Source organism: Polistes dominula, unplaced genomic scaffold (assembly GCF_049000335.1).
Source record: "Polistes dominula isolate Pdom_NZ unplaced genomic scaffold, Pdom_raw_medaka contig_22, whole genome shotgun sequence".
Classification (NCBI taxonomy): domain Eukaryota; kingdom Metazoa; phylum Arthropoda; class Insecta; order Hymenoptera; family Vespidae; genus Polistes; species Polistes dominula.
Window position 1 is genome coordinate 927726 of NW_028300966.1, and position 22275 is coordinate 950000.

Consider the following 22275-nt stretch of genomic DNA (forward strand, 5'->3'; position numbering starts at 1 on the left):
CGTTTATTATTAAATTTTGAAGCATAATTGACGTTTGATAAATTAAATATTATTATTTAAAATTCTATTACAATTAATTGTATTGTTTATATTATATACTATTAAAGAATACTATACTTTTTCATAATATTGTACCGTTGCCGCGTTAAATGTCATCTATCGCTAACTGGTGGTCACGGTACTAACTACGATGATTTTGGTTACACGACAAGTGGATTTGTGAGCTTCTATGATACTTTTGTATTCTTTGGCAAAACAACGTTACATTCTTAAAAAAAAAAGATGAAGTGATTCCTATTTAAAGATTTATTTTCAAATAATTGTTCTTATTGTGATTACAAATTTGCTATACATCATGTCTGTTGTAATTGAAACAACAATAGGTGACATTACAGTTGATTTATTCACCGATGAACGTCCACAAAGTAAGTTTAAATATAAATTTGACTTTTTTGTTGTTGTTTTTTTTTTTTTTATCGTATATAGGTTAGATTTAACTTTGAGAAAAGAATTTCTTCTGTTTAATTAATTTATATATTATTTATTTACAGCGTGTAGAAATTTTTTAAAATTATGCAAAATCAAATATTACAATTGGAATTTGTTTCATTCGGTGCAAAACAATTTCATAGCACAAACTGGAGATCCAACTGGTACAGGAAAAGGTGGAGAGAGCATTTATGGAATAGTATTGGGTGAAAAAGCGCGATATTATGAGGCTGAACAAATGCCAAAAATAAAACATACCAGAAGTGGTTTATTATCAATGGTTAATTGCGGAGACAATATGTTAGGATCACAGTTTTTTATCACTCTAGCTCCAGATCTCTATTCTCTAGATGGAGAACACTGTGTCTTTGGTGAAATAGTTGAAGGACTTGAAATCATTTTGAAATTCAATGAAACCATTTGTGATGGAGATTACAGACCTTATCAAGACATACGTATATCACACACTGTCATTTTGGAGGATCCATTTGAAGATCCTAAAGGTTTAATAATACCAGATATGAGTCCAGAACCAACTAAAGAAGCATTGATGGTATTTAATTGTATCTAGTGTCTCATTATATAAATTCTCTACATTTTGTAATCCAATTAAATTATCAATGTTTTTACAGAGTGATAGAATTGGTGCAGATGAACTCATAGATGACACAGCTGGAATGTCAGTGGAAGAAGTTATGGAAATGCAAAAGGACAAAGAAGCTAAAGCACGTGCAACAATACTAGAAATAGTTGGTGATATACCAGATGCTGATATAGCACCACCAGAAAATGTTTTATTCGTTTGTAAATTAAATCCTGTCACTAACGATGACGATCTTGAAATTATTTTTAGTCGTTTTGGTAAAATTGTTGGGTTAGTGTGTTACAACTACTATTTTGTAATATTAGGATGATGGTTCGGAAAGTCGTTTTGTTTTTTGCTGATGCAAATCGACAAATAGTAAGACACATGAGATCAAAGAGAGATTAAATTGATCAAATTCAACTATTTATGATCACTTGAAAGGTTTAGGTTTTAATCTCGAAACAAAAATTGTCTTTTCATTTTTACAATAGAAAAATGAAATTACTTACCAAACCACTTAATATTATTTAGTTCATTCATTTATTTATTTGTCATATTAAAATAATATGTGTGTCTTTTTTCAGATGTGAAGTAATAAGAGATCGTCAAACAGGTGATTCATTGCAATATGCATTTATCGAATTTGCTGAACGTAAGAGTTGTGAAGAAGCATATTTCAAGATGGACAATGTTTTAATCGATGATAGAAGAATACATGTTGATTTCTCACAATCCGTAGCCAAAATGAGATGGAGAGGTAAAGGAAAAGGTATTAAATATTACGATAAAGAAGATGAAGATGAAGGAAATGAAAATAGAAAAGGAAAGGATCGTAAAGATTTTCAAAATAAGAAGAACAATCGTCAAAATAAACATTATCAACAAAAACAGGATAAATCTTTTAAGAGAAACATGAATAATGAAAGAAGACGACCACCTGACGACAACAACGACAATGATGATGATGATGATGATGATGATTTATTGGAACATAGAAAACGTCAATATAGAGAAAATGATGACAGAAATGATCAAAAACGTTCTCGCAATAATAAAAATTATGTTTCAGAAAAAGATAATAGAAAAAGAAGAGAGTACGATTCGAATGATCATAGAAGATACAAGGATAAGGATAAGAACAAGAAAAAGGATAAAATTGATAGGAGTAATAGGAGTAGAGATAAAAGTAGAGAAAGAAATAGGGATAGGAGTAGAGAGGGAAGAAACAGAGATAGAAGTAGAGAGAGAAAAAGAGAAAGAAGTAAAGACAGAAGTAGTAATAGATATGGTGAAAGAAGCAGAGATAAAAAACGTTAGTTCAAATTTTTCATATATGTTTAAGAAATAATTTCAATATTAAGTATATAATAAGTACAATTTCATGAATAAAAAGAACAAGAACAAAAAAACAAAAATGTGAATAATTGTGATAAACACAAGTGATTTTTCATTTTCCAATCGTATATCATCATGTTATTACTATGACTTACCGTACATTGGTAACACTGTTTGCAAGTGTTGCTGCATTTGTAAAGAGTACTACTACGTCGAGTACGTTGACAGGTCGTGTGTTAATATATTTATAATTTATATTTAAACTTATGTGATTTTTCGACACGTTATAATATTCTTGAAATACTGTTTCAATTTTTCTATTATCGTTGAAAAATTGTTTATTCATTTATTGGTGAGTAATTTGTCATGTTATTTTCATGTCACGTGTGTGTGTCTTTTAAGGTTATAATATCTGATATTATGTGTATATTTAAAATAGATAGACACGTCATTTAATTATTCAAATTCGTATTTTTCTTTTTCTGTTAAAAATAACAGATGAATATTACTTATTATTTATTGATTTTATTATTAATAACATTTAATAAAAATATTATCTTTATACTCTATGCTGCGTCAAATAAACACACGTGAAGTTTGCCGTTTCATTTGCGCGCTAAATTTGAATGATCGCAATCGCGCGCACGTTTAACTTCATTCAAAATCATTTCTTTTGTTGTTGTTGTTGTTGGTTGTTTTTTTTTTTTTTTTATGATATATGCATAAATATTATAATGGGAGTTTCTCTTGTTTACAGAATTTTATTATTTGCTATTATATATCATGAAATACATGCGTTTATTACACGTGTATACGTTAAAAAGTAAAATCTTCGAGTCTTGAGTCTCCTATTTTTTTTACACGCTCGTTGTATGATCGTGTGTGTGTGTGTGGGGGGGGGGGAGATGATTGTGATGGACAAAAGGGGTTGAACAAATGTTTAATAAACATAAAAAAAAATATTCATTTAATTCCACTCGATACTTTCTAAAGTAAACAATAAATTTTGGAATGAAGAAAAATCAAAAAAAAAAATTCAATTTCATTTAATTTCTTTTTTTTTATGTTTATCATGTTTCTTATGTTTGTTTGTTTTTTTTTTGTGTTTGTTTGTTTATAAACGTAATTATTGTATATAAGTACTGTTAGATAGATCTACATATGACGTCATCACCATTACGCGTTTTATTTTTTTCCATCATTTTATTTTATATTTCCTTTTTTTTTCTTTCTTAAAATATCTCTCAAAGTAGTACCATATAAATTTTGAGAAAAATCATGAATATTTAATTTTAAATAATAAAAAAAAGCGGACATATTGTTCACTTTAACATACGATACGATTATCTGTATATATATATATATATATATATATGTATATTTGTAAACATAACGTTGTACATTTGGTTAAAAATCACTAACCACCAGGTACATCACGTGTGTTTGCGTGTATGTTTGTAGTATTACGTGTATGCATGCATGTATGCATGTATATATGTATGTATGTATGTATGTATGTGAATAAATGTAGCATTTATTTTTAAACCAAATAAAATAAAACAAAATAAAACATCAAACTATTCAAGTGGGGATGAGTTAAAATGTATATATGTATATATTATTTTTAGTAAAATATGTGTGTACACGTGGTGTATGATGTGTGTGTAAGAGAGAGAGAGAGAGAGAGAGAGAGAGAGAGAGAGAGAGAGAGAGAGACAGAGAGACAGAGAGAATATAAACATTGTAAGCTACGACACAAAAGCGAAACAAAATATTTTTTAAAACGAAGACGAAGACTTTATAAAAACAAAAAACAAAAAAGATAAAAAAAAAAGATAAAACAAATTAGATACTAAATAAATAGAAAAAGTAGTACGAGGACACATAGGAAGAAGACTAAGAAAACATTTGTTTCCATTTCTATCTCGAAGAAACAGAATCAGAATAATAATAATAATAATATTAATTTTATAATAAAAATGATTCATAAATAATTGAATGAAAGGGTGCAGGTAAACCGGGCTGGCTGTTTTTTTTTTGTTTCATTTTCTTTTTTTTTTCATCTCATCGTTCAACTTATTTAGTTAGATTTATCATATTAATTATATTACATAAATAGAGGGTGTTTGTGTGTTCACGTAGGCGCCATTATTTAATTAAATAAAAAAAATAAAATAAAATAAGGGGGAAATACTTTTGTGAACAAACATACAGCCTTTCCTATATTTGATATTATTTTTGTTGTTGTTGTTGTTGTTGTTTTTTTTTTTTAAATTTGAATACTAATCAACTAATATAATTTAATTTAATCGTACGTATATTATTATATTGGTAATCAAAAATAATAATAATAATAATAATAATAATAATAATAATATAATAAGTATACTGATATAATTATCGCATAAAAATACCTTAATTAAATTGTTAAGAAATTTTATATATATATATATATAAAACTAAAATACTTTCTATTTTGCACACCTTTTGTTTCTTTCTACTTTTGCACCCTTCCTTCCTTGCATAATCTTAAAAACTAACCAATAAATACAGGGTTCGCCATTTCCACGGATCGTCGAATATGGCACGTCGAGGACACTCCTCCACTCTTCAAGAATTATTTATACTTGTTTCTTTTTTAATTTTTTTTTTATTACTATTATTATTTTTTTTATTTGCAATCTTTCTTATCTTTATATTTGTTGTTGTTGTTGTATCTTTCTTTTTCTTTTTTTTTTTTTTTTTAATTTCATTATATTTATTTTCCTATTCTTTTTCTAAATTGATGGCCCAAATTATTAATTCAAAAAACTTGTCTTAACATTAGATATTCATTTTTATTTTATTTTTTTATTTTATGTGTCCTGACTTGTTTTTTTTTTTTTTTTTTTTTTTTTTTAATAACCTTTATTAATAACTTAACCAGTTAAGTGCGTTCGACACGTGTATACACGTCGGACCAAATCTCTCTACTGCGATGCATTAGACGTGCATACTCGTCGTGTAAAATAACAAAATTACCATTCACTGTAAAAACTCGAAATGTAAATAAGAATATTATTTGATGGTGTATATGTTCCCTTTATATATTACCAATACAATCTCTCTATGTATTTTATTTAGATTTATTCAATTTATTTTGTTATTTATAAGATGTGCCGCGTTTGCTTCAAAAAAAAAAAAAAAAAAAAAAATGGAAAACGCAAGGAAATGCAAGGTTTTTTTTTTGGTGTACGACCTGTGAAGGTCACACACCTTTGCGTAGGTACCGTGCACACTTTCAAACATATCACACATACATAGGTTGAAATGTTGCTCAACTATTTTCTTATTTTTCTTCGTTTTTATTCTTCCTATCTTCAATTTTTCTTCTTTATTATGTATTTTATTATTATTTTTTGTTTTTCACAATTTTCAAGCTTTTAGTAAGAATAACGTATTAACAAACGAATTGTTTTAGTGTTTTTTTGTTGACTTTCAATTCGTCAATTGTATAATAATATCATTTATCCTGCGTTACGACGTGTATACACGTCGTTGATTGTTTTTAATTTTGCACACATGTGTGGTAATCTTTTCAAACTAAATTCATTCCACAGTCAACTGGTTAATTATTCTTTTACATTTTCAAATTTGATTATTGAATTTTGGTTCCTTTTTTCTTTTTAGAGATGTAATGTTAGAATTATGATGTTAATATGTTATATATATATATATATATATATATTTATAAAAGAGACACAAGAGCAATTATTAGTTGTAATCTGTGTGTAGATTTTCTTCGTGAAGAGTTTAAAGAATATCCCAAACGACGTGAGAGAATACTTCTTTTGCTATATTTTTTTTGTTGTTTTTTTTTTTAATCTTTTTCTGTATCATATTTTTTTACTATTCCACCTTTTCTTCTTTTTTTTTTCTTTTTTTTTTTTCAAAATCGTTCCACCTTCATTCGTTTACAATAATAAAATATTTTTTTTATTCTAAAGCGCTCAGTAAATGTTATTCAGATTTTGTTTTTTTTGGGCACGACGTAGTAGTAGTAGTAGTAGTAGTAGTAGTAGGAGTAGTTGTAGTAGTAGTAGTAGTAGTAAATTGTTACATATTCACATCAATGTTCTCATTTTTTGTTGTTGTTGTTGTTTTTTCAAATTTTATAAAGTGTCACGCGAATTTCATCGAACTATTGTAAGATTTGATTGATTTTTGTTTGATAATAATAATAAATTTGGTTTCTTAGGATTCAATTTGTTTCAAATTTTTCTTTTAATTCGTGTTTGGTGTTTTTTTTTTGTTTTTGTTTTGTTATATGTATATGCAACTATAAATTTATATATACACAGCAGACAAACACACACACACATATATATATATATAAAGTTTGTTCTCTCTCGTATTTTATTTAAAATTTTCTCTTTTTACGACTTTTGGACTGCACATAAATTAACATTTCAATTTCATTACTTTCGTTTTGAATTTATCTTATTTTTTTTTTTTTTTTTTTACATTCGTTGCTTTTTACTTCCCCCTCTTTCTTATAATATATATATGTATATGTATATATATATATATTTATATGTGTTTATTTTTTGTTTAAATTTGATTTCCTTCGGTTTTTTTTTTTGGTTATAACTCATTTAAAGAAAAACATTAAGTAAATTTTTGCTTTTACGAGATAATAGTAAAGAAATAGAAGATTTATAGACAAATAGATAATTAAAGAGAGAGAGAGAGAAAGAGAGAGAAAGAGAGAGAGAGAGAAAAGTTCGATGATTTTCGCAGTGAACACCATAAGAAAACTGGATTTACGATTGCCTTTTGCGTCCCATGTTGCAGATCTTGAAATGACAGAGGTTCATGTCTAAAAAATAAAAAAAAAAAAGAAATAATTAATAATAATTTTATTATTTATTTTCAGTTGAGATAATTGACGAAAATGTAAAGTTCAAATTTATCCACACACACACACACACACACAAATTGATTTCAAAATGGCACTTTTATTCATGAATTTTTGTTCATGAATTTTTGTTCATGAATTTTTGTTCATGAATTTTTGTTCGTGAATTTTTGTGCATGAATTTTTGTGCATGAATTTTTTGTTCACGTGAGATGATAAAATGGAGAAAAGAAGATAAAAAAGAATGGAACGATGATGGTTGATTTAAATTCAAAAGCAATTTAGAAGAACGTGTCGAATGACGCGTGTATGACGATCGATCTGGCGCCAATTTTATTTTATTTATTTATTTTTTTTTTTTTTAATGAGACCATACAATAATCGATCATGGTTATAATCGATCGATCGGATCGATCGGATAGCGTGTTCCCGATTTAGATTTTATTTTCTTTTTTTTTTTCTTTTCTTTTTATATATTCTTTTCTTTCCTTCTTCCGAGGGTATCGTCAGAGAGTCAGTTGCCGACTTTCTGTGACGTCATTAAACTCATAGTAGTTACCCCCCGAGAAAAGTCAATTGGTGTCAATTAATTGGCAATTCGTGTCTTCGATCCTAATCGATTCGACGAACACGATCATAATAATAATAATATAATAATAATAATAATAATAATAATAATAATAATAATAATAATAATATAATGATATATAAAACAGAAATAATAATGACGATGACGTTAACGATAACAATAATACCTAACCTTGTTGTTTGCACACAGTAACCGTCAGGGTTTCGTCTGTGTTGCGTCAGGTTTTTGTTGGGTTTCATCAGGTTTTCGTCAGGGTTGCTTTAGGTTCTCGTCAGGGTGGTATCAGGGTGGTATCAGGGTTTCGTCAGGGTTTCGTCAGGGTTGCTCCAGGTTCTCGTCAGGTTTTCATCAGGGTTTCGTCAGGGTTGCTCCAGGTTCTCGTCAGGTTTTCATCAGGGTTTCGTCGGGGTTTTGTCAGGGTTTCGTCGGGGTTTCGTCGGGGTTTTGTCAGGGTTTCGTCGGGGTTTTGTCAGGGTTTCGTCGGGGTTTTGTCAGGGTTTCGTCGGGGTTTTGTCAGGGTTTCGTCGGGGTTTTGTCAGGGTTTCGTCGGGGTTTTGTCAGGGTTTCGTCGGGGTTTTGTCAGGGTTTCGTCGGGGTTTTGTCAGGGTTTCGTCGGGGTTTTGTCAGGGTTTCGTCGGGGTTTTGTCAGGGTTTCGTCGGGGTTTTGTCAGGGTTTCGTCGGGGTTTTGTCAGGGTTTCGTCGGGGTTTTGTCAGGGTTTCGTCGGGGTTTTGTCAGGGTTTCGTCGGGGTTTTGTCAGGGTTTCGTCGGGGTTTTGTCAGGGTTTCGTCGGGGTTTTGTCAGGGTTTCGTCGGGGTTTTGTCAGGGTTGCGTCAGGGTTGCGTCAGGGTTATGGCGACAGCATCAGGTGGAAGAAAATAGAGACTGTTTTGAATCTATGTTTAATACTATATTGATCCCATTTTCCAACGAAATCCAATTGACTACTTTTTATAAATAAAATGAATTTTTAATTTTCAAAGTGTTTCGATTTTAAGTAAAGTTTCTTATTCTATGATTCTTTGCAACAATTTAAGGTTTAGATTGGTGCATTAGCCTAATTTTGCTGCGGTGGTGTTAAATACGTAAGTACCGGTTTTTTTACTTAGCAATTTTTTACATAAAATTATGTACCTTTTTTTTTCTTTTTGCATAGAATATTATTCGTACGAAATATTGAAGAAAGAATAAAAAACGACACGAATACAGCGTGTTAAGAAAATCAAAGTTTTGATTTGTTAAACAACATTTTGATTGAATAAAACGAACGTTAAAGTTAGATCAATCCTTTTGCCCTTTATACAGATTTATATACGGCAAACACTTTCATTATAGTAAATATTTAGATAATCCGCATATATACACTTTTACAATTGACAACAAACTATTTACTAATATTTTATTATTATTACTATTATTATTGTATTATCATGTTTTATTAAAAGAAAAAAAAAACATATTTTGATCTCAATTATTTTAATGTGAATTTAATATGACCTTTGATGAATCACCGATTATTATTATTATTATTATTATTATGGAGTTTGAAGTAAGACGAAATGATTTTTCTGAGAATTTGTTTTAAATAAATTGATACCATCGTCGTATAAATTTCAAATCAATAAATGTTAAATCTGTCCTATCAATGTGTTTTTTTTCGTCGTACGAAATTCGAATTGAAATAAATGATCTAATTTGTAATACAAACAAAAAATACCAAAAAAAAAAAAAAACGAAAACACAAATTAGAAAGATGAAATTGAAAAAAAAAAAGAAGTTTTCACTTTAAAAAGAGAGAGAGTGAGGAAGATAAATTGTGCTCACAGCTAATTCGTTTGTTGGAAACTGGAGATGTATGATGAACTACGGCACTTGGTATTGGAAGTGTTTCCGTATCATCTGGTGGATAATCATCTACTCGTTGATCTCTTGCCTTTGCTTCTAACATCGCTTGAATTGTAAGCTCTTCTTCAGTAAGTTCCCTTTCTTGTTCCATCAACTGTTTTAGCCTATTTATTAAAATCTGTAATTGAACAGACAAAAATTCGAACGAACGAACGAACAAACAAATTATTTTTGTAGATTTCTTATATCAATTTTAAATAAATCTTTAACCATCTATTTTAAATATATACATTATTAATTGTATTGGATTGGCAATTAAATTATTGCTGATTTTTAAAAGCTAACTATGTATAAAATCTACTATCATTTACTTGTTAATCCAATATAAGACATATATTTGTAATATCAAATATTTTTTAATGTTGATATATATATATAAGGTATCCTTATTAAATTCTTATCCTTAATTAAATAGAATTAATATAAATATAATTTATATGTAAATTGAGATATTAACTATTCTATCTTTCAAGTTGAATTAAACTGCATACAATGTGTAAAATTTGATTACACGTAATTTATATATATTAAGAAGATATAAATAGATATAATAATATAATAAATATCCATATAATTAGTTATTCAATTCTATATTTTATTTGATAATAAATTAATTGTTTTTTTATTTTTTTATTTTTTTGAAATATTAATTTAACTTACAAGCTTTTCAGTTTCATCAGCAAAATTTTCGCTATTGTAAATCATGTCTGCTGGTAATGGCTGGGATTCAACGAGAACAAAAATGTTGTTGCAAACCAGCAAAAACACAACGAGACATAAGCTCGTCATTCCCTCGAAAACTTTGTCTTCCTGTAAATAATACAAACAACAAAATAACCCTCACAAATTTATTATTACAACGTTAAACATATTATTTTCTTCAATCGTTCGTACGTTCGTTCGTACGTTCGTTCGTTCGTTCGTTCGTTCGTTCGTTTTTTTTTTTTCAATGAGATAAATTAGAAATATTTGATAATGTTTTTCAAACATTTTGAGATTCATGAGTGAAATCAGTTATCTGTCTCTATGTGGAAATTTTTGTTTCTTCGTTTCATTGAATATGAATGATGGTTATCCATGTGTGTACAACACATGTGTGTTTATTTGCGTGTATGTATACGAAAGAAGGATTTAAATAGAATCTTGTTGTTCTGAGTGTTATATGCTCGATAAAACACATGTGGGTGGTTACTTTCAAGGGTTTTTAGATAAAACAAGAAATAGATAAACCGTCTGTTATTTATCTTATCACTAAAACTTAATCTTACTTAGTATCAATCAAAATATCAACACTCTTATCACATTTCTTTTTCTTTCTATTCTTTTTTTCGTTTTTTCTTTTTTTTTACAATTATTTTTTGTATTGCAATTTCTATTCTAAAATTAGATTTTATTGTTATAAGATAAAAGGTAGAACAAGAATAGTATTTCATATTTTAGGAGCACCCTATATATATATATATATATATATATATATATATGTGCAAGAGATGCAACAAGTGGAAGTACAACGAAAAGCTTACTTCAAAGCTGTAGAGAAATTGAAGTATATCAAATTTATCAATCAAATTATTTTATTATTTACTTATGTTATAAATTAATTTTTAATTGGTTTTTTTTTTTTTTTTAATATTTCATTTTATAGAACGCAATTAATAACAACAACAACAACAAAATAAAATATATTCTATTATTTGACACAACTCAATAATAATAATATTTCAAAGAATTAATATAAAATAAATAATAAATAAAATAATAAATAAATAAAACAATAAATGATATATTTAATATTTAAAATATAATAAATAAATTAAATAATTAATACCTAATTAAACAAGAATTAATAATAATAATAAAAAAAACAAATAAAATATATATTCTAATATTTGACAAAACTCAATAATAATAATAATATCTCAAAGAATTAATATAAAATAAATAATAAATAAATAAAATAATAAATGATATATTTAATATTTAAAATATAATAAATAAATTAAATAATTAATACCTAATTGGACAAGAATTAATAATAATAATTAAAAAAAAATAAAATATATATTCTAATATTTGACAAAACTCAATAATAATAAAATTCAAAGAATTAATATAAAATAAATAATAAATAAAATAATAGAAAAATAAAATAATAAATAAATAAAAAAAGTTAATGATATATTTAATATTTAAAATATAATAAATAAATGAAATTAATGAATACCTAATTGGACAAGAAAATAATCCAACAATAATTCTAATAGAATAATCAAAATTATTTTCACCTATTATTCATTTAAGAATTTCATTAATTATATGATAATAATGAACACACTCTATTTGCGTAATTTGTTAGCATGTATGTATGTATGTATGTATGTATGTATGTATGTATGTATGTATGTATGTATGTATAATACACGTGAAATATTTGAAATTTGTCTTTGTTCTATTTATAACTAATATCTTCAAATTATTCTACAAAGCATAACTCATTTCGTGCTTGCTTTCATTTGCTTGTGTTCATGTTAAGTTCCACTCTCATTATGTTTGTCAAATAATATCTCAAGAAAATGCATATATTACACATTGACAAATATACACACACATACACACACATGAAAGGAAATTACCTTTTCTAAAAATTAATTTACATATCACTATGAACTACTGTTAACATGGTTTTCTTTCTTTCTTTCTTTTTCAACCCAATCTCGTTTAACTTACTTAGGTTAACCTCATAAAAAAAAAAAAAAAGAAAAAACATCGGATAATTTCTTACGTGTCATGATTTCGTTCATTATCTTTTTTTTTATGGTAAATGTAAGAAAGAGACTCTAATACATGCTAACATATATATATATATATATATATGTGTGTGTGTGTGTGTATATAGGAAATATCGTGATAGTTTTATCGAGTTCGTTGGATTATTCTCGATGACCCTGCCAAGCGAGAATTGATTTGATTCACACTTTTTTTTTTTTTTTTTTTTTACAGGTTTATTGTACCCTGAAACTTGATAAAGTTATGTCAGAGAGTAAAAGCAAGAAAGAAGATTTTTCCTTTTTTTCTTTTTTTTTTTTTCGATTGAAATAGTATTTTAACTTTTATACTCTTTTTTTTTTTTTTGCAAGTCTACATTTTTCTTTAAATTATGCAATATAAATATTTACTATTTTACTACTTTTGCTTGGTTTTTTTTATTCGTAATATTTGTAAGGTGTTTCAATTTTCTATTTTTTTTTTTCTTCTTTAAAGGTGTAACCATTGTACATAAAAATTACAAACACCAAATAGAGAGAGAGAGAGAGAGAGAGAGAGAGAGAGAGAGAGAGAGAGAGAAAGAGAGTTAAATAAAAATAAAATAAAATAAAATATGCGATTTTAATTTGGTTTTTTCTTTTTTTTTTATATATATTATTTTTTTTTTACTCGTAACACTTGAAAGGTGTTTCAATTTTTTTTTTTCTTTTTTTTTTTTTAAACGTCCAACCAGTGTATATAAAAATTACAAACACCATATATATAAAGACAGAAAGATTTAAATAAATAAATAAATAAATAAATAAATAAATAAAAAAATAGGAAAATAAAATAAAATCAACTTATAATAAGCTTTTAAAATTGTAATAAGCAAATATAATATAATTCAATATCGATTTTTTTTTTATAACATTTGCAGTTTTTTTATATTCAATTTCTCCGATTTCGTTTCATCCTTTCGACATTATATCCTCCAATTTCTCTCTCTCTCTCTTTCTTTCTTTCTCTCTTTTTTTCACATAGACACCCTTTCTCTCACAACTTTTATCTCTTTAGATAAGAGAAGATTCAGAATTTTCTTTTTAAGACATTTTTCCCCGTTATATTATCGAAAGATTCACGACCCAATATAATCCACGTGAGAAAACGCAACTTTATTATTCCGATCGAGAATTGCGATAGAAAATTGTTCACTTTAACGATCCCCCTCATCACCTCCTCCTCCTCCTCACCACCACCTCCTCACCACCACCACCATCTCCGCCTCCACATTTTGACGTCTTATTTCACTTCAAAATTAAATTCTCAGTTTTAAATAATAAAAATATTATATATCTTATCGATCTCTCTCCAATGCAATTATATTTGCAAATGCAATGATATCTAATACAATAAAAAAAAAAATAAAAAAAAACACCACTACACGTTATGTACATACATATACATATTTGCATAAGTGTAGGTGTAAATTTAAATACCTTTTATTGAAAAAAAAAAAAAAAAAAAAAAAACACATCTGACGATCAAATCACACAGTAGTACACACCAAACTATTACCAATTTGTAAATTACATTAAATTAAATTCAATTAAAAAAAGACAAATGCAAATGAATAATAAATTATTATTATTATTATTATTATTATTATAAAAAAAATTAAAAAAAAAAAGAACAAACGAAACAAATAGAAAATAAACATCAAATTGTTCGATAATGCATAATAAATTGTATACAACAAAAAATTTGCGGAGAAAATAATAGCCAATAAAAAAAAAAATTTCTAAGGATTATCCAAAAAGGATTCTCGAATAAAATTTATCGATCGAATTTGTTGTTGTTGTTGTTGTTTTTTTTTTTTTTTTTTGAATTACTGTATATCACTTCTCCTACCTTGTTTACTTACGAAACAAATCTCGAAATATGCGTTCTCAAAAATCTCTTCGAACCACCTGATTAATATATATATACCTGTATATATATACATATATATATATATATATATACACAGGTATATATCGTCGTGTCACTTATCTTTCTCTATCACCTCTGTCTATATCTCTACTTCTTATTTATTTATTTATTTAATTAATTATTTATCACTTTCCTTCTTTCCCCCTCTCTCTTTCTCTCCCTCCCTACTCTCTTTATTTCCTAATCTTTTTTTAATTTTTAATTTTTAACGAATGAACTAAATTATATTTGTTTGTTTTGTTATTGTTATTGTTGTTGTTGTTGTTGTTGTTGTATGCACACCTTTATTAATCTTGAAACTTTTCGTAGAGCACGTAGATGCGTGTTCGAAGAGTGAGCCTTGAGGGCTGTTGCACCCTCTATTATACCCCAAGCTCGAAACTTCCACCACCAGTTTTCTTCCTCCTCCTCCTCTCCTCACTCCTCTTTTAACTCCTCTCTTCATCCTTATTTTCTCCTCCTAGGAACCTACCACCTGTAGGTTCGAGCACGTAACACGAGGAGGTGGAATCAGTGAACAGTCTGCATTCTCTCTTTTACTCTCTCTCTCTTACTTACTCTCTCTCTCTCTCTCTCATTCTATTCTTGAAAGTATACACCTACACACGTGACTAGGGTATAATTCTACAAAGGATCAAACACCCTTTTGCTTCATTCCTAACCCCCTTATTCCGTTCGTACATTTTGTTTGTTGCATTTCTATTATTTCTTAACTCAAATTCCGATAATTACGTGACTATGATATTTTGTGCATAAATCAAAACTAAATCCTTTTTTTCTTTTTTTTTTTTTCAAAATGTAGGTGAGTAATATCACATTACAATAATGTTTAATGATAAATTTTAGTTTTATCATTTTGATTGAAAAATGATTTATTATAAATTGTCTTCAATTGTCTTTACCAAACTCTGACACAGATCTTTAATAAACTTAATATTGTTATTTATTATTTTGTTTAATTAAATTAATATTGACAAATTCAATTCAATATATTTGTGCAACACATTTATGTTTCGTTTAATTCGATTAATTTTTTGTTTTATTATTATTATTTGTTTTTTTGTTTTTGAAATATTTCTATCGATTGATTATTCGTATGACTTTGTTAATCGATAAGATTGTGACCCCATTTTTTTCGTTTTATAAAATATTTCATGAATAACGAAATATTGCTGCTACTACTGCTGCTGTTTCTTCTTCTTCTGTTATTGTTGAAGTAATATTTGAAAAAAAAACAAAAAAAAAAAGAAAAAAAAAAGAAATGAGAAAGAAGGGAAACAATTCGAGAACGCTAAACGATAAATAATTCTTCGAGTTCACCCGGTCGATTGTGGTTACCTGTCTGTCATTTTTGGAGGCTAATTAAGAATACGAAGCATGTCACTGTGTGTGTCACATAATTTTTACTTAACCTTTCAAAATATTATTACTTATATCCAAAATGATTTTGACATAATCTTCAATGTTTAAATATTAATAATAATTTTTCTTTTTGTTTTTTTTTGTTTTTTTTTGTTTTTTCAAAGGAAAATAATTCCTAATTTTTCTACAAACGTACGATGTGTGTGTGTACAATGTGTTATACGATGAATATTAGTTTCATTGAAATGTAATGAATAAAATTAGCAATATGTCTGTCAATATTGTTCGTCAATGTTTCATTGCCATTGAGCCGGCCAATCAGCGCATTAATTGATGAACAAAAACCCCCTTTCTTTTTCTCGAACGGGTGAAAATGAAAGAGCGTGAGAAATAATTCGTTTTTTATTTTATTATTTTATTCTTTTTTTTTTAATTTTTTACAGTATAACTACACACCCCCGACAAAATGGCCGATCTTTTTATCATATACACTCCAACTTTGGAATCATATTATACACGTATTATGTTTTTTTGTTTTTTTTTTGTTAAAATAATTATTAAAAATATGAAGAATAAAAATGAAAAAAAAAAAAAACAAAACAAAATGAAAGGGGTTAGAGTGTTTATATAGGTTGTTACTTATGTTAGAAATATCATTATGATGTTTAAGATGACGTCTTAAGATGTCATGCTATTGATTAGCAAGGAATATTTGAAGCCAATGAAGTTTCTACTTAATTGATATTCACTTTAACTTAATAGTTTAAGCTTTAGATTTACGTAATGAGTTTTCCCTTTTGTTTAATAACGTATTCCTATATTACAAAGTGAAATCAATCGATCGATTATGATGAATGACGAAGTGTAAACGTTAAACATTCATTTATATTTAAACAAAGTGAGATTTACAAAATTGCTTTTTTTTTTTTTATAATTCATGAATCAACATTTCATGATTATTCTTAATGTAATATTTTAATGAATAAATAAAAAGAGAGAGAGAGAGAGAGAGATAGAAAGAGATGCCAATTTTATTTGGAAATTACCAATCGTAATTTTACGAGTTGACAATAATTTTATTTATAACCAAACAACGATCGTATGTATTGGGTTGTTGGATTTTTCAAGAAAAATCATTGGTTAAATTTGTAATTACTTAGTTGTCAATCTAATACATAGTTTAATATTTAAATATCTTATCTTAATATATATAAATTACGTGTCACGTTGTTTGTCCGCAATGGACTCCTAAACTACTGAACCGATTTTAATCAAATTTTGTACACTGTGTGCAGTTTCATCCAACTTGAAAGATAGGATAGTTTATATTTCAATTTATAATTTGCAATATTATTTTATTGCCAATTATTTGTTTATTCACAAAGAGTCATGATTATCTCTGTTAGTTCGATAAAATTCTAACAGATCGCGGTATAAGGTAATTCCTTGACTTAATGACCCTATATAGGCACCCCTATATAGTTAAATTATAAATAAATTAAATATTATATTTTGTGATGTTAAACATGTAATACTTCTTCTGTATCATTTGGAATATTGAAAAAAAAATATATATATTTATTATATAAAAGTATCTTTTATTTTTTTTTTAAATAGATCATAAAGGTCTCTCACGTAATGTATGACTTTTTCAAATATTATCTACTTGTATCGTTTCAAATTTATTTGGTACTTTTTTTTTTTTTTTCTAGATCATACGGCGGGGTCTCACATTTTATGAAATTTTGCAAATATTATCTACTTGTATATATCATTTCAAATATATATATATATAAATTTATATTCGTATTTTTTCTAGGTCACAGGGGTCTCATATAAATATATATATATTGTCATGTTTTTAAATATTATTTCTCTTTTTTTTTTTTACATATCTTTTATATTTTTTTTTTATTATTATTATTATTAATAATAAATCAATGAGATTTAGATTTAGAAAAATTCCCCATTTAAAATTGTCTTTTAAAATAATCTCACACGTATCGTTTGAAATATTATATATATAAAAATAATAAATAATAATATAATTGAAATATTGGGATCTCTGACAGGGGCGTGGTGGCGTAGCAATTTGACCTATCTACTCTAATTTTGAATTTAACCACCAGATAGCGTATTCAAGTGCTAGAGATCCCACGTGGTGTAGCAATTCGATCTATCTACTCTAATTTTGAATTTAACCACCAGATAGCGTATTCAAATGTTAGAGAGATCCCAATATCTAACAAATATATTAATGAAAATTGTTTGTATCAGATCATGGAGGAAGAGGAAGATGAAAAACCATTTGCAGTGGAACGTGCCAAATCTGGTCGTGCAAAATGCAAAAAGTGTAAAGGTCCAATAGACAAGGATGAAATAAGGATAGCCAAATTAATAGCAAATCCATTTTCGGATGGTTCAAAGATGAAAGCGTGGCATCATTTGTCCTGCCTATTTGAAGTATTTGCAAAACAACGAGCTACAACTAAACGAATAGAAGATCCTGACGAGGATATCAGTGGATGGGATAGTCTTCAGGATGAGGACAAGAAATTGCTCCTTGAAAAACTTCACGAGTTTGATCAATCATGTAAGAGCTATTAATCTTTCTTTCTTTTTTTTTTATTTTGTTCACATTCAATTGGTTGGATCAATCCAGATAGATGACCGGAAACAAATTTTTCCACGAATTGTTTCCACAAATCTTTTGATCCCTGCCCTATCCACAACACAAACAAACAACAACAACCCCGCCGCGTTATTATCCTTGAACTTCGATTAATTTTTCTTATCTTTCTCGAGTTATGTTCTTTATTATTATTCAATGCTTTCTTTTTGGTTTCTTCTTCTTCTTCTTTTTTTTTTTGTTTTTTTTTTTTTGTTTCGTTTATTTATAACATATATATATTTTCCTAAATATATCACAGATATCGTCGTTATCATCGTTTTATAAAAATAATAATGAGATATTCTTTATATTCGGCACATTATTTTGAAATTGATTATGACGTAATCGTGTGTCATCATCGTCATCTCGTAGCAACGATATATATCCGGTGACACAGAAATTAGTCCACGAAAAAAAGAAATAAGAAAATCTTGGGGGATGGAGGGGAGGGGAGGGGGAAAGAAAAAGATCCGACTTTCATTCGATATTTCGAGAGAACAAAATTCTTACAATTCTTACAAGATGTTCAACACCGTTGAGAGCTCAAACGCAAATTTTGACGAATATCTTCGTCAGGTGTGAGTGTCAGGCACAAATGCTTGACACGACCCGAACGTGAAGTTCAATGTCAGTCATAAATGACTGACACGGTTAATCAACGGTGTTAAACGAAACTTTCGATCGTTTATTCTCCCCCCCTCTCTCTCTCTCTTTCTCTCTTTCATTTATTAATTTACATGAGACTATCGATAAAAAAAATCCGATACAAGTGGTGAGTGTATTAATTGACGTAATTATTAAATCAATAATCTACAAATTATGACTATCAATTTTCCGTAACAGAAGACTTTTATGTGTTTACTATCACAATGATGATGATGATGACCAATAACGTCTTCTATCCTTGTTTGTATGCATCGATTTGACGGAAGAGAGAGAGAGAGAGAAAGAGAGAAAAAGATTGACAAGTGATTTATATAAACACAAAGGCTCTCTTGCTAGAGTGCACCATTTTTGTATCCAGTTCGTAGATTACACCACCAATGATTTTCTACTCTTCACGATGATGGTGGTAGTGGTGGTGGTGGTGTTGTATTGAAAAATAATAATGCACTATTATTTAGTACCGATTAAACCGTATTATTTTTGCTCAACTTGAGACCCATCAATTTGAAAGGCTATCGATACGATTTTTTCTTTTTTTTTTTTTTTATTATGTTTATATTTCATATTCAATTGCAACGAAGAAGTAGACGAAGAAATGAGAAAAGATTTTTCATTTTGTGACCATTCATTTTGTAACATTTATATTATTTGTTTTGATTTTGCATAATTTATTGTTGTTGTCGTGTTTATTTTGTTTTTTATTACATAAGGCCCATTAAAAACGACCAAACCAAAAGCTACGATCAAAAGGAAAGAAAATTCATTGGAAGATCAATCGACGACTGGACCGATTAAGAAAAAAATAAAAATTCCGACAAAAACGTCGAATGAGGTGTCGAAAGGAACGGAAGATTCTGTGATTGGATCGGACGATCTTGAAGCATCTAATATGACGGGAAAAAAGGTATCTAAATCTTCAACGAAGGACGATTTGTTTCGCGAATTTCGACGAATTTGTGCGAACGTTGCTGATGTCGATGCTTACAAGGAAAAAACAGCGATCATTAAGAAAATGTTTACTCATGGAACGTCAGGCGGTAAGTGTATTTTTATTATTAATTAATATTTAATAATATACAAAATTGTCAAAAGTACACTTTGCGCCGATTAGGAGACATTCCTTACTGTGAAGAAGATATTTGAAAAAAGAAAAGAAAAGAAAACAAAACAAAGAATGAAATTAAATAAAATATCTTTAATAGGGATCATCATTTGTCTTCGGGTAGTATAATTAATTATCTACAGGTTCGTTCCCAAGTATACGTCAGAGAGAGATAGAGAGAGAGAGATAGTTATATTGATTAATTATATATTTTTTATTTATATGGTCAGTATTTTGTTTATAATAAATTATCAATATTAATATGAAAATAGTTTGGTCAATATGAATAATAATTTGTTAATTGTTTATCGTAATAGTATGTTCAAATAGATGAGATAGATTGGGTTGTGTCAGACTTACAACATATTACTATTTTATTAAAAATATTCACACATTTCAACATATTTATTACTAGGGGTGCCCCGCTGCACGTTGATGTGGCTCACAATCAGTCCAATACACACGTCTTATTATAAAATAATATTGCGATTATAAATTGAGATATATAAGCTATCCTATCTTTCAAGTTGAATGAAACTGCACACAGTGTGTAAAATTTGATTAAAATCGGTTCAGTAGTTTTGGAGTCCATTGCGGACAAACAACGTGTGACACGTAATTTATATATATTAAGATTACTACTTTAATGGCCGCACGTTGACGCAGTCAAACGTTGCCGAGGGACGATGATAATATTTTTGACAAAATTAATTTAAAAACATTTGATTAAATTCACGAAAAAATTAACATAAAAAGAAAAAAACAACAACAACAACATTAACAACAATTTAACAACAAATTTAATTTTATATAATTTTAAATATATACAAAAAATTATAAGTTAATAACGGACCAATAAAGGTTGTTCCGGCTATCACACACATGTTGTGTGAGCGACCATTAAAGTGTTAATATTGATCCAATAAATAGGCGGAGCTGATTAATTAATATTTTTTCATAATACTCCTTCTTTTTTTTTTTTTTTTAACAAAATTTAATATTTAATAAAACGTCTATGTTCTTCTAATGTATCTACGATAAGAAAAGATTATTTTGAAATTCCCGCCTTCGGCCATTTTCATTGTCAAATAAAATCATCTGCGCCATTTTCTATCATACACACGTTATTCAAAGCATTATCATCATTATCATCATCATCATCATCATCATCATTTAGGAAAAATCAATTGTAAAAATATCAGAAAAAATTATCAAATGTGGATGAGGGTGGGGAGAGGTGAATGATGGATGAATGGTAAAATACAACTAACACACAAACCCGACACAAACAAGCCCGGACACAATCCTATCAATGAAGCTATCGACTTCATATTGACCGCGTAAACACACTCGTACATTTTCTCTCTCTCTCTCTCTCTCTCTCTCTCTCATTTTCTATTTATTTGTTATTAACTATAACTCTTTTTACATTTTATTTATTAATTCATATAATTTAGTTTCATTCATCGAATTTCTTCGAACAATTTTTCATGAATTCTTTCGTGATATTTATTATTGTCTCGTTTAACAATATTATTTCTTGTTGTTTTTTTTTTTTTTTTTTAATCTTTTTACGATTACAAATCATCTTTGCAAAGATGAATTTGTTGTATATACATCCTCCCAATCCCCCCCCCTACCATCACTACCCGCCACCCAACTCTGAGGTCTTTCTCTTAGTCTTCTTTTGTGTGTGTGTGTGTGTGTTTTTTTTTACGAACTTATAATCGTTCAGCAAATGAATTCCTTAGAGTGAATAAATATGACTACGATGATGATACCGGAATCGGATACAAGGAAACCATTAATCAATTCAACAACCAAATAGACTAACACCGCCGCGGCGATTCTTTAACACCACAACTTGGCACGAGTGGAAGATTTTTTTTTACGGGGTTATCTTACTTTAATGTTACTTGCGTCCCGGCTTGTGTTGC

General features: G+C 27.8%; 3 protein-coding genes across 4 annotated transcripts in view; 2 read left to right on the top strand and 1 right to left on the bottom strand.

Annotated features, from left to right (window-relative positions):
• Nucleotides 1-30: 30 nt before the first annotated feature.
• On the top strand, nucleotides 31-5892 carry LOC107072702 (peptidyl-prolyl cis-trans isomerase sig-7). The gene is made up of 4 exons (XM_015332849.2): nucleotides 31-425; nucleotides 552-1042; nucleotides 1122-1363; nucleotides 1660-5892. Exons 1-4 carry the CDS (start codon nucleotides 356-358, stop codon nucleotides 2390-2392), a joined length of 1536 nt encoding a protein of 511 aa, XP_015188335.2. The 5' UTR covers nucleotides 31-355; the 3' UTR covers nucleotides 2393-5892.
• The window catches only part of DNAlig3 (DNA ligase 3), a 43779-nt gene continuing 24123 nt past the window's right edge, over nucleotides 2620-22275 (top strand). Inside the window, exons 1-3 of the mRNA XM_015332847.2 lie at nucleotides 2620-2762; nucleotides 18177-18492; nucleotides 19947-20273. Of these exons, the coding sequence (XP_015188333.2) occupies nucleotides 18180-18492; nucleotides 19947-20273 (640 nt within the window). The 5' untranslated portion in view covers nucleotides 2620-2762; nucleotides 18177-18179. The remainder of the gene's footprint in view (nucleotides 2763-18176; nucleotides 18493-19946; nucleotides 20274-22275) is intronic.
• The window catches only part of LOC107072703 (uncharacterized), a 19867-nt gene continuing 2871 nt past the window's right edge, over nucleotides 5280-22275 (bottom strand). Inside the window, exons 1-4 of one of the 2 annotated variants that reach the window (XM_015332850.2) lie at nucleotides 14820-14966; nucleotides 10461-10610; nucleotides 9720-9918; nucleotides 5280-7268 (exon numbers count right to left, since the gene is read on the bottom strand). In XM_015332850.2, the coding sequence (XP_015188336.1) occupies nucleotides 7213-7268; nucleotides 9720-9918; nucleotides 10461-10589 (384 nt within the window). In that variant the 5' untranslated portion in view covers nucleotides 10590-10610; nucleotides 14820-14966 and the 3' untranslated portion in view covers nucleotides 5280-7212. Of the gene's footprint in view, nucleotides 7269-9719; nucleotides 9919-10460; nucleotides 10611-14819; nucleotides 14967-22275 lie in introns of those variants that run through there. The other variant, XM_089173093.1, reaches the window with a different exon arrangement.